The 13,595-nt window shown below is 35.6% G+C and overlaps 1 protein-coding gene across 1 annotated transcript in view; it reads left to right on the plus strand.

Annotated features, from left to right (window-relative positions):
• The window catches only part of Apime-ASTA (allatostatin A), a 41,771-nt gene extending 30,308 nt beyond the window's left edge, over positions 1–11,463 (plus strand). The window contains exons 2-3 of the mRNA XM_011147505.3: positions 7,940–8,215; positions 11,132–11,463. Coding sequence (XP_011145807.1) covers positions 7,955–8,215; positions 11,132–11,452 — 582 coding nt within the window. The 5' untranslated portion in view covers positions 7,940–7,954 and the 3' untranslated portion in view covers positions 11,453–11,463. The remainder of the gene's footprint in view (positions 1–7,939; positions 8,216–11,131) is intronic.
• The last annotated feature ends 2,132 nt before the right edge of the window (positions 11,464–13,595 follow it).

The following is a 13,595-nucleotide window of genomic DNA, read 5'->3' on the forward strand; positions in this document are numbered from 1 at the left end:
ACGGAAATGCGTTTTTCGTAAAATTAATATACAGGGTGTATAAAAAGTACCGGAACGGTAAAATATCACAAAAATTAAGCATTTTAGAAAAAAATGTTTCAAGTAAAAATTGTAGGGTTTCAAAAGATCTATGCTGACATTATAAGTTTGACTTTGGGTGGTGTCGCTACGGTCAGGATAAGATCACCTTGAATTTTTTAAACAGGATCCTCTATTTTTTATTGCGTATTCTTGTAGCCCTTCTTCAAACCTTTTCAAAGCACTATAAGTCTTTTTACTTTGACTTTGGCTTTTTTTTTAAGCCGTTTCGAAGTTATCGAGCTTATTTATGATAAGATATCCAGCCAGCGGCTGGAGCAATTTCGTGACTTCAGACTCGCAATTTCGTATTTCAGATACACATGTAATATTAAAAAGTAATACTAATGTACTAAATTTATAACAGCACTAAAATTCACCTTCGAATCATTTCAAATCAATTGCAATGAATTTGATTTAAAGTAGAACACATTACTTATACGTGATACGTGTTGTTTCATATGGAAAAGATAAATGATTTTTCTTACTGATTTTTCTTTTTTTAATTGAATTATCGATTTTGTTATCTAACTAATACAAATTTCTGTTTATCGGATAAATGTTTTTGTTTCCTAGCTTATTTGTTAGACTTTACTTTCTTTTTTAGAGATTAACATTATTCTCAAACGCTTTTGTAAAGATTTCTCCTCACTTTTCATTTTGCTTATTTCTATACATTTTTTTCCATTTAGTTCATTTTGAAGTATTATTGATAGTTATTCATTCGTTTCAAAATTTCCATCTCGATAATTTTCATCAATTAAAAGTGCAACACCTTACCGAACGCGATAGAATATCTGTCTTGATAATGGGGGGCTGGGGTGATAGATTAAAATCGTATCAAGATGTAAAGGATCTTTTCAATGTAACTTTTCGAGATGAGAATACTCCTGATGCTGTTTCAGATTTTTTATCATCGATTAGCGCATTGTCAAACAATAAATGGTGAACAATTTGAACATTTGATACATTAATCGCGCTTTCAATTGCTAGTTCTCCTTTATGATCATCTTGCCTTAGCCGGCTGGATATTTCTTTGATCTTGCCTTGGCTGGCTGGATACTTCTTTGATCTTGCATTGGCTGGTTGAACACTTCTTTGATCTTGCCTTGGTTGGCTGGACATCTTATCATAAAAAGCTCGATAACTTCGAAACGACTTACTCAAAGTAGAAAAAATTATAGTGCTTTGAAAAGATCTGGAGAAGGGCTACAAGAATATGCAATAAAAAATAGGAGATCCCGTTTAAAAAAATTAAGGTGACCTTGTCCTGACCTTGGCAACGCCATCCAAGGTCAAACTCACAATGTCAGTAAATAAATCCTTTGAAACTCTACAATTTTTATTTGAAACATTTTTTTTAATGCTTGGTTTTTGTGATATTTGACAGTCCCGGTACTTTCTATACACCCTCTATATATGGTCATACAGAGATGAATACATAATAATTTTTTTTGGACTGTTTCTTTCTATTCGCGCCACGAACGAGCCGCCACTGAAGCCACGGTGGAATCGATAAAGGAAATTTCATTTCGGCAGGGTATGTCCAATAATCCTCGGAGCAAGAAGGGGGGACATTCTTAATAACGTCCAAAGCATTGTGCGAGCCTACTTTCGGAGAAAAACAAATAGGAAATAGTCTTCTAAATTGACAAAATTTACATGACAATTACGAAGCGCGTGATCATACAATTTTATCAGACATATAATCACGAGTATGAGAGATTCTAGGCTCCCTCGTGAGAGAATTCGACGAGATTTGAAGTAAACGAGGATAGGAGACGAGATTGTCCCGACGTACTTGGATGCATGTGTACGCAGACAGGTCTCGAGCTGGCTCGTATATATTCTAAACAGGTCGAACATCATCTCGGAATTTGCAAAAGTATGAAACGTATCACGGGAAGAGCCGAGGGAATTTCGCTGTTTTGAGAAGAGAAAACGCGCAGAAAAACAAAAAGGAGGTCGGCATTTGTTCGCGAGAAATCAATCTCGGTTTTTCACTCGAACGGAAAAAAAGACGTTCTTTTTTTTTTCTTTCTTTTCGAATTTTTTATTTCTTTCTTTTCGAATCTTCTTAAATTACGAAACTTAAATTTGATTTCTCGAGCTTCGATTTTTCAAGTTCGATTTTTCGAGTCTTAATTCGGACGGGATTTATGAAGACGATATTCGTCAGGTCGGCGAATGAAAGATAACAATAACCACCAATTTTTCAAATGGGTTTTGTAAAATTATTTCCAAGGACAGAAAAAAACGTGTGAAATATTCCGTGTGACGACGGTTAGAGACGACGTGAAAGAGATTAAAAGTTACAAAGAGGATTAAAAGAAAGCAGCCGCAATTGCTTCAAAGACGGACAAGAGGTGAAGATGGTCGCACCTGTTGCGATCAGCAAACGGTTCCTCGGCTTTAAGTAAATCATCGGGAAACTTTTCGACCCCTTTTCATCCTCGTGAGAGCACCACCAACCGGCACGTCCCTTCGTACAATACGCAGGGTGACAAATTCCAAGTAGCAGTTAGATCGAACGTTGTTATCAGACCTCGCTATGCTGCGTTATGCTAACGACAGAAGAAACATTCTTATCGATCGGTGTTATCGCGAAGCCGTAACGCCGCGGCAGCGCTGTGATGAAGAGAAATTCTAACAAGTTAGCTTATTAATAAACATTTTTCTTTCTTTAATGATGTTTTATGTGCAGGTGTAGGCGTGCGCATGCATATATACACTACTCAAAATAATTAGGAGAGCGCTTCAAAACTTGCAAAATTTGATAGTTTTTAAGAAGCCATATTTCAGCTTGGGGAGGTCGTAGAACAATGTTCCAGGGCGCATTTTAACGGGTGAAGCCTTGACTTTAAAGAAATTAAAGTTTCATTATTCGTCTCATCGAACTGTTTTTCTTGTGAGGCCCAAAGTCAGGTCGCGAAAAAATTGTGAAAATTTCATGATTTTGTAGCCATACACGAATATGATGAATAGGATGGAAGCAAAAATGACACCACACTCTTTGAAGTGGGAAATTTCCCCTTTAAAACACCGCAAGGAACATTGTTCTATCATACCTTGGGGCCGAATTGTCGCATTTCAAAGTCACCCTTGCATTTTGCAAGATTTTTAGCAACATTCGCGTTATCCGATGTATCACCTCCCCGTGATGTATATAATACATCACGGGGAGGTTGCTCGATCGGATTTTGCACATCATGTGTATGGTGTATGTGTACGTTAATATGAAGTGTGCGTGATGTGTGTGTGTCAGCAGAGATAACGACCCTCTTCTATTAAAGCGATTACTTGCGCTACTTCATTTTTGCTAAGATGTCTCATTTTTATGTATGTAAGTGTATGTAAATATTGAAAAAGTTATCACGTTTTTCTTAAATATCTCAAAAAATATTAGGCAAATAAAAAAATATTTCAGACAAAAATTGTTTAAATTAATTAGTAGAAAAAGAAGATGTAATAAAAGAATGGAGTTTCCATTTAAGAAAAATAATGATCCGAATATCTTGAAAGTGATGCCATTTGTAAACAAAATAGTATAGTTGTTTTATGTCCTCCTTGAAATCATACAACTTTTGTTCGAAACATTTTTGCTGAAAATGCTTCGTTGAAGAACTATCGAGGTGCGTTTTTTAAAATAGGATATCCTGTATACGTGGATTATATATAATTATATATATATATATGAAAATTATTTATAATAATATATAATTACATAATATAATTATATAATATATAATATATGTGTGTGTATATGTATATACATACATGATTTTATATAATTCTAATCTTATATTATATCATATAAGATTATCATATAATCTTTTCTAATCGGTTTAACTGAAATTAAATTGAAAATTCATACGTTTGTGAGCGTGTTAAATGACGTGACTTAAAGTGGCAAGAAACGTACAAGAAAAACTTCAGCCAAAATGATACACTTAAGTTTAAATTTTTAAGTGTGAACCTGGCCCGTTATAACAGAAGCCGAAATGACAAATATACAGAACACGCTCTCTTGACGTCATAATTATAACGGGGACAATTCGAGAAACACGCAGTTATCTTTATTATATTTTCATCTATTAAACAAGAATATATAAAACAAAGAATGTCAATATCTTTTTATACCGCAAACAAATTTTATACTGTCATATCTGTCACAACCGATTATCATGCAAACCCGTAAATAGTGGCTCGCAATTGTGACCATTTGAAGAGTCTCTAACTTAATCTAAAAAAAATCATGTTAAAACCGTTTCACAAACTGAAGATAAAAAATACACTGGAGATAAAATCTCCCGCTTTCATTCGCCGACCATTACGAGTCTACGCTGTGGCGCGCACGGTCGAGCGTGGTCGCATTGCACGAAAGCGCGTTCGTTACTTGGCTGCCGGCGCTTCTCCCCTCAACCTAATGGAATCGCCATTTTAATTTTATGCGGCGCTAATTCGAATCGACCGCGACGCGCCAACGTTATTTTACGTACTATTAAAAGCTGCGAATCGCATATGGGGTCGGTGGTTTTTTAACCAATCCTAATAAACGACGTCGTTTAATCGCACGTACAGCGTGCGAACTTGGCGGAATATTCTCTCGGAACGATTAAAGGAGAAAATAAAAAATGAATAAACGAAGCGCCTGTAGCGTCGCGATGCGTGCGTATGGCCGAAAGTGGCCCGTATTATTATTTTCTCGATACTTCAGGACTCTCCTCTATCGGCCATTTTCATCTAAATCCACATGTCCTCGTGCCCATCCCCTCGATCCGCTTAAGCCTCTCCAAAGGCAGCGTGACCAAGTAGGACCAAGAAGGATCCATAATCCGCCGGATTTCGCCATCAAATATTGAACGGAATGCCTCCGAGCGGATTTCGGTTTTAGCGGCTAGCATGATGTTGTGATAACCAGCCGCGTCTTCCTGGACTCTCTGTCTCTCTCTTTGTTTTTGTTTGATTGTTTAGTTGTTTTTATGTGCGTAGCAATTGTTTCATTCTTTTATAATTTGTTATATTTATTGTTTATCTTGTCGTATTTTGCTTCCTTATTATGTATTAATCATGCAATATTCATGATTTGGCGTTTGAGTGAATATTTTTCCAGAACTTATAATAAATAACATATTTTCTTTCTTCCTTTTGGTTCGTTTAATTTTTTGCTCATTTTAACTTTTTCTTTTTCTGTGCGTTTAATTACTCATCTCCTTGTTTGTTCAGATTGTGTAAATATGATTTTGACGCTTTATCGGATATTATTTCTATTTCGTATTTTTATTTTATTTTATTTTTATTCTGTTTTTTTTATTTTATGTTTTACTTTGGTATTATGTACAATTATGCACTATTCGTGATTTGATGTTTGAGCATATTTCATTTCGTTTGTTCAATTTTTTGTTCGTTTTCATCCTTTTCCTTTTCTGCTCTTAATTACTTATTCCCTTATTTGTTTAGATTATATAATTATGGTTTCGTCGTTTTATCAGATGATACCTTTATTGTTTACTGCATTCTACTTTATTTTCATACTGCGTACAATTATGTACTATTCATGATTTGACGTTTGAGTATGTCTCTCTAGAACTTATAATAAATAACACGCCCTCTTTTTCTTCTTTGTTTGTTTAAGTGTTTATTTATTTCCTTATTTGTATATAGCGTATAATTTTTTATGGTTGTTTCTTTACCACGTATTATTCTTATTTCATTTTATTTGATTTTTTTGTTGTATATAATGTAAGCCATATATCATAATGTGCATCTGAGGAAATTATTTTCCAGAACGAATAATAAATAACGCATTCTCTCTCCCTTTTTCTCTTTTTCCATGCGCGCTTCTTCTTCTCTCTCTCTCTCTCTCTCTCTCTCTCTTTCATCCCGCTGTTAGCATATATTTAATATCAATAATTAAATATTTAATAAATAGTAAATTAATTACTTCTACGCATACTGGACTATTGTTTTTAGTTATGTTCTTCTTAGTTTACGCTTTACACATTCGCGCTTTACATTCAAATCCACGTACATGCTAATATGCGGTACATGCCAATATGCGGTAAATTCGCAACATATGACGAGAAGAACTCTATTAAAAATAAAAAGAATATAATTAGCGCGTTCCATCGATACTTCCACAAAATCTCCCATACGCTGCGCGGTTGCACGAGACCGTGGAAAACCGCGTTGCTCGCGGACGCCTGGTGACGCGCAGTGAGCAAGAACAAGCGACTCCCGATATTTTGTCCAGATTTAACGTCGGGATTCGCATCCGCCGGCGGTGAAGGTACTTTGCCAAGAGGTATGATACTTAGGACTGTCGGAAAATCCGCGTCGTAAAATTGTCGCGACAATCCTGTTAGTACGCGCCACGGAGGTAGCTGCTTCCCACCGGACGACGCGATGGCATTTATCCCTCGCTACTCGTAAATAACTCTTCATTTTATTTTACATGGCGGAATTCCATTCGCGTGCATCTGCACCCTGGAGCAGCTATAAAACCTTCCGCGGAGTACGCGTTATCTCCCTTTTACGTCCTCGTTGGAATTTCTTCGTATGGATATAAAACACTTCGGAACGTTGTAAAGGCAATCATCGTTACGACCAGGATGACCGTATTATTATTAGTACCCTCTTTCGTTCTGTCTCTTTCTCTCTCTCTCTCTCTCTCTCTCTTTCTCTCTCTCTCTCTTTCTTTCTCTCTGGCTCCCACCCTCTCATTCATTCACCCATTCTTGTTCTTGCGTTATTTCTCTTAATTTCCTGACTTTTCCGCGATACTCCACGACATTCTTACGCCCACGCGTGTTATACGGGTGTCCCATTTTAAAGGATTCATTCAAATATTTCAGAAACACTGCGTTAAATTGAAAAATGTTTCAGACAAAAGTTGCATGGTTTTAAGAGGGACAAAAAAGAACTATATCATTCTGTTTACAGATGTCGCTACTTTCGAGATATTCACTGATCATTACTTTTCTTACATGGAAATCCTAATTTTTTATTATATTATCTTTCTCTACCAGTTAATTTTAACAACTTTTATCTGAAACACTTTTTCTATTTGCCTAATGCTATTTGAGATATTCAAAGAAAACTTGGTAACTTTCTCAATATATTCAATTTACGATATTTCACTAACTATTTGTAGGAAGAAAAAATAGTACTAAACATTTTTTACCTTATTTGGTCTCAAGAATATATTGTTACATATAGAGCCCTGATTTTTGTTAATTTGATGATTTTGAAATTTCCAAAGGTCGATAAGTTAACAAAAGTTAACAAAAGTTAAGGCATTATTGTAACAATATATTCTAGAGACTAAATAGAATAAAGGAGCCAAATACTGTTCTTTTCGATAAAGAGCGAGATATCATAAATTAAATGTTGAAAAAGTTATCAAGTTTTTCTTAAATATTTCAAAAAATATTAGGCAAATAAAAAAATATTTCAGACGAAAATTGTTCAAATTAATTGGTAGAAAATGATGATATAATAAAAAATTGGGATTTCCATTTAAGAAAAGTAATGAAATGTAAAACATTTTTCGGTTTAACGCAGTTTTTCTGAGATATTCGAGTGGATTCTTCAAAATAGGACACCCTGTATATATCGCGGAGGAAATAAAAAGCCGATATCGCCGAAATTGTGCGCCAGACGACGCAGTTCGGAATCGAGCGAATTCCCGCGCGAACGGACAGTTATTAAGCGCGATCGAAACGTACTTAAAATTTGCCGGATGAGCGGAGTAATTCCCTGTCTATTCCGAACCACAGGAATTTGAAAACTCAATCTCGGACTGACGCGAAAGTTTGTAGGAACATTTGCCAATTACAAGTGGTTGGGCCTTTGTTCGCAGATCCGCAACGACGTCATGAGACCAACATCAACGAGTCTGACTGCCATGAGGCTCATCATGCTCTGTCTGTTGAGCGTGGTTGGTGAATCGACGGCGGCGATGGAGGATATGCCGTCTTCATCTCTGCATATGCCGCGATTAAATCCATTGTTGAACCATGTTGAGTACGAGGAGCCTTCTGAGAAGAGGTCGTACGCTTACGTTTCCGAGTACAAGAGGCTACCACTGTACAACTTCGGCATCGGAAAGCGATGGGTCGACGACAACGAGGATAAAGTGAGTTGCGGGCGGATAAAGCCGTCTCACCCTTCTTCATTAAGAAATCTCTTTGCTTTGCTGGTGGCAAACGTCTCGCTCTCGAATGTGTGCGAAAGAATATTAAATAAAATTGATGCCCGATAGAATAGCATGATGCAAAAACAATGTATAAATTTGTGTATTATTGTTTGAAGACTGAACCAAAAGATGAACGTTTAATTGAATCAAATTAAATCAAATCAAAAAGTCTAACTAAATCGAACTAAATTAAAGGATTCCGGTCGATCGGCAAAGTGATAATATTGAAATGTATATAATTTCTTTCTCCCCCTTTTTCTATACATTAAGTTGTCCCATTTTAAATGAGCCAGGCAAAAATGTCGAAAAATATGAAAGATAATACGAAAGGTTTCAGACAAAAGTTGTATGGTTTCAAAGGGGATATAAAACAACTATCATTTTGTTTACAGATGCCGTTACTTTTTAAAATTTCCAAAAGTCTATAAGTTAATAAAAGTTAAGGCATTATTGTAACAATATATTCTGGAGACTAAATAAAGTAAAAGAGTCAAGTACTATTTTTTTTTCGACAAAGAATTAGCGAGATATCGTAAATTAAATGTTGAAAAAGTTACCAAGTTTTCGCAAATATCTAAAAAAATATTAGGAAAATAAAAAAATATTTCAGACAAAAATTGTTCAAATTAATTGGTAGAAAATAATGATATAATAAAATGATATGATATAATAAAAATTGGAGTTTCCATTTAAGTAATGAAATCTGAAACATTTTTCGGTTTAACGCAGTGTTTCTAAGATATTTGAGTGGATCCTTTAAAATGCCTGGTCCTTTAAAATATATCGCTGAAATTGCGCGCCAGGCGACGCAGTTCACTAAATCGAGCGAATTCCCTTGCGAGCGAGCAGTTATTATGCGCGATCGAAACGTACCTCAAATTTTCCGGGTAAGTGAAGTAATTCTCTGTCCATTCCGAATTACAGGAATTTGAAAATCAATCTCAATCTCGGACTGACACGAAAGTTTGTAAGAACATTTGCCAGTTTCGAGATATTCACTGATCATTACTTTTTTTAAATGGAAACTCCAATTTTTTTATTATATCATCCTTTTTTATGAATCAATTTGAACAACTTTTGTTTGAGATATTTTTTTATTTGCTTAATATTTTTTTAGATATTTAATGAAAATTTGATAACTTTTTTAACATTCAATTTACGATATCTCGCTAATTATTTGTCGAAAGAAGAAATAGTATTAGAATTTTTTACTCTAGTTAGTCTTGAGAATATGCTATTAGAATAGTGCCCTAACTTTTGTTAACTTATCAACCTTTGGAAATTTCAAAATCATCAAATTAACAAAAGTCGTAGAGAGAGGAAAAATATCGTAGAGGAAGAACGATATTCCCGAGAGCATTTTAAAGCCAGAAACCGCAGCTTTCATATATTGTCAAGCTCAGTGTCGCATTTGCTCCAGGCGGCACTTCTTCCAAGTCATCTATGAGAAATTGCCGGGTAAATGTCGACTTTGAGGTCACACGTACACAAAGGATGAATCATTTTGTTTTATTCTGTTTAAGACAACTTGAGAACTTAAAGTCTATTTATTTTGCCAAAATATCCGTTTTGAAATTAAACTACTATTTTTTCCGCCAAAACTTTTGTCTGAAACATTTTTCCATATTTAAAGCCGTTTCCGAGATCCAGTGGTGGAGTCGGACTTTACAGATATCCTGTATAGAGCGATCCACATAAAGTGTAATAACCCAAAAACTAAAAATATTTGTCGTATTAAAAAGTTATTCATGAGAAAATTTCATATATATCGTCTTTCTATATAAATAAAATTTTGCCCCTCCTTCTTCTTGAAGGAAAGTGGGAAATAACTTCGTAATTTTAAATACCACTTCCTATAAAATGTTACATATTCGGATTGTGTGAGAAAAAAGAAATAAACTTTATCTGGAACATTTCTTTAAAAATTGCTTCTATATAAAATTATAAACATTAAGTTTTAAAATAGAATGTATTCAAACTAATGTGATAAAATCATAAATTCAATAAAAGGTTACATAGTTCTTCTGACTACATAGTTTTTAGCTTTTAATAGTTAATAAGTTTTAACATAGCTTTTTTTACTTTATTACATGTTTAAACTATTAATCATCCACATTTCATAAATACTTATTAATTCTTTCTACAAAATTTTGTCTAACTCTTTCATAACTTTTCTAAAGTTTCATTTGAAATTACGAAATTCCTCCCCCCCTTCCCACTCTCTTCAAGGCTGAATTTTTATTTATATAGTTAGAAAGACTTCATGTGAATACATGAAACTTTTTTATGAACAACTTTTTGGCACGATAAATATTTTTAGAGTTTTTTAGGATTGTCACACTTTACGTGTAGGCCACCCTGTATAATAATTTTTCTCCGGATATTCCGTGCACCAATTACAAATAAACTCGCATACCGTCTTCTCGCGAGTTTTGTTGAATAACACACAATTAATTAGCATTAAATAACATACATAATTAATTAACATTGAAATAATACATGCTGAATTAAAAATTCAAGAAACACACCGCGTCGGAAGCGAAGTATTCTCCTATATAGCACAAAAGTTGCAGCAATATTGTTGCAACGTTGCAGCGATGTTGCTGCAACTTCTCTACTGTATAGGTTAGGTATAGACTGATATGTTGCAGTCAACGTGTAGCCAATGTATCGTACAATAGTCCTGGAACACTCTGTATATCCTAATTGTGTATGTGTGTGTGTGTGTGTGTGTGTGTGTGTGTATGTGTGCGCACGCGTGATACGATGTATCATGCAATGAGAATTATCCGCACACGTACAGTCGCATAATGCAATTATGAAACCTTCACACGTCCTAATAATTCCAATTCGCAGAGAACACGGCCCTTCTCTTTCGGCATCGGCAAGCGTCTGCGAGACTACAGGTTCGGCATAGGCAAGCGCAACAGCCACCCCCTCAACCTGGATTACCTTCCGGCCGACAACCTCGAGGCTTATCACTCTCGCGAGGACAACGCGGACGATCTCATGGAGGAGAAGCGCAGTAACCAGCCGTTCAGCTTCGGCATCGGGAAACGCGGCTGGAAGTTGGCCGGAGCGACAGCGAGGAGACCCAACGCCGACGTCGTCGCTGCTCCGCGTTATTTACTGAGCTTGGGCAAAGGCATAGGCGAAGACGAGGAGATGGCTCAGTAGAGCTTCCTCGCCGAAAGGAGCACGGACTGTCTTTCCCTTTGCTCTTGTCCACCCCTCCTTCTTCTTCCCTGTACGCTTCGATCCTTGTGGACGATCACGCGAGAGAAACGCGCGCGAACCCGTCTCATGTCGGGAAACGCGATCGGCTCGTCGGCAGACAAGCCGATCGACGAATGAGAATCGCGTTTTAACTTCGTTGATTTCCGTTTTTTGATAAAATCAATCCACCACCCGGGCGCCTGATTCGTGGCGCTCACGACTGCGTGTCGCTCACAAGTAAGTTGATAATCGTCAATCGTAATCGGTATTGATAATCGAGCATCTGATGATGCTTCTCTCCCGCTGAACAGCGATCAATGGCCGTGGCGAACTCGCGATGGTTATCTCGGTGGGCGAAGCTTCTCGAGATTGCGGCTTCGCGCAGCTTCCTCGAGAAGTCTGCGTGTCACGTCATCCCTAAAAAAATTATTCCTTGCTGTAATAAATTAGTCAGTGGTAAATTATTGTTGCTTAGTAATTTTAGTACTCATATATGAGTAATAAAATTACTGGGCAACAATAATCACTAGCCAATTTATTACAGCTAGCAGTATTTTTATATAAGGAATGGCTAAGGCTCTTCTACACGTCTATCGTGATGTTAAACTCGGGACGTGAGCTTATTTGGCTCTCAGTGACAGCCGATTGGAGACGTCAGTGGTGTAAAGACAATCCTTGCGTTCCAAAATCGGTTTCGGAAACTTTGATTTTAGTTATAAGATTGGTAGGCCTGAAACTAACTTAGGTACGTTTTGTAATTGATTTTGACAGTTGGTCACAGTTAGACGTTCACAGACATATACTACTTCTGTTCACAAACTGTTGGTTTTAGTTACTAATTTTATAATATTAGATAGAGAAATGCATCGATTTTTTGTTAATTATTATCTTGATTATCGAATCTCCCGATCGTAACGTCGGTCACATGAATCAATTACGGAACGTATTTAAATTTGTTTAAGGCCTACCAACTTTATAACTAAAACTAAAGTTTCCGAAACCGATTTCGAAACAAGCCTCGTACCGATTGACCATTTCAAGATCAAATGTCAGTCCGCGCCACGAGTTTGCACTCATCGTCGCGACGAACGTCGCAATCGCCGTTGCGATATACAGGGTGTCCCATTTTAAAGGATCCACTCAAATATCTCAGAAACACTACGTTAAATCGAGAAATGCTTAAGACAAAAGTTGTTGAAATTGAAGGGGGACATAGGACAGCGATAGCATTTTGTTTATAGATGGCTCCATTTTCGCAATATTTACTGAATATCAATTTTCTTAAATGGAAATCCCAGTTTTTTATTATATCATCTTTTTCTGCCAATTAATTTAAACAACTTTTGTCTGAAACATTTTTTTATTTGCTAAATATATTTTGAAATATTTAAGGAAAACTTGGTAACTTTTCTAACATTTACCTTACGATATCTCACTAACTATTCGTCGAAAGAAAAATAGTATTAGACTTTTTTATTTTATTTACTATCAAGAATATATTATTGCTATAATAATGCCCTAACTTTTATTAACTTATCGACCATTGGAAATTTCAAAATTATTAACTTAACAAAAGTTAGGGCATTATTATAGTAGTATATTTTTGATAGTAAATAAAGTAAAAGAGTCTAATACTATTTTTTCTTTTGACAAATAGTTAATGAGGTTATGAGGTTAATGAGTTAATAGTTGAATCGTAAGGTAAATGTTGGAAAAGTTACCAAGTTTTCCTTAAATATCTCAAAATATATTAAGCAAATAAAAAAATGTTTCAGACAAAAGTTGTTCAAATTAATTGATAGGAAAAGATTATATAATAAAAAATTTGGATTTCCATTTAAGAAAATTGATAATCAGTAAATATTGAGCGAAAATGGAGCCATCTGTAAACAAAATGCTATCGCTGTCCTATGTCCCCCTTCAAGCTAAACAACTTTTGTCTTAAGCATTTTTCGATTTAACGCAGTGTTTCTGAGATATTTGAGTGGGTCCTTTAAAATGGGACACCCTGTATGTAGGAGCACTTTTATGAGTTCATTGAAGAGCATCATATAAAAATATCTGGGACTGTGTTTGGTATACGTTTGTCGACGATACGAATTGT

The sequence above is a fragment of the Harpegnathos saltator genome, unplaced genomic scaffold (assembly GCF_003227715.2).
Source record: "Harpegnathos saltator strain DR-91 unplaced genomic scaffold, Hsal_v8.6 scaffold587, whole genome shotgun sequence".
Taxonomy (NCBI): Eukaryota; Metazoa; Arthropoda; class Insecta; order Hymenoptera; family Formicidae; genus Harpegnathos; species Harpegnathos saltator.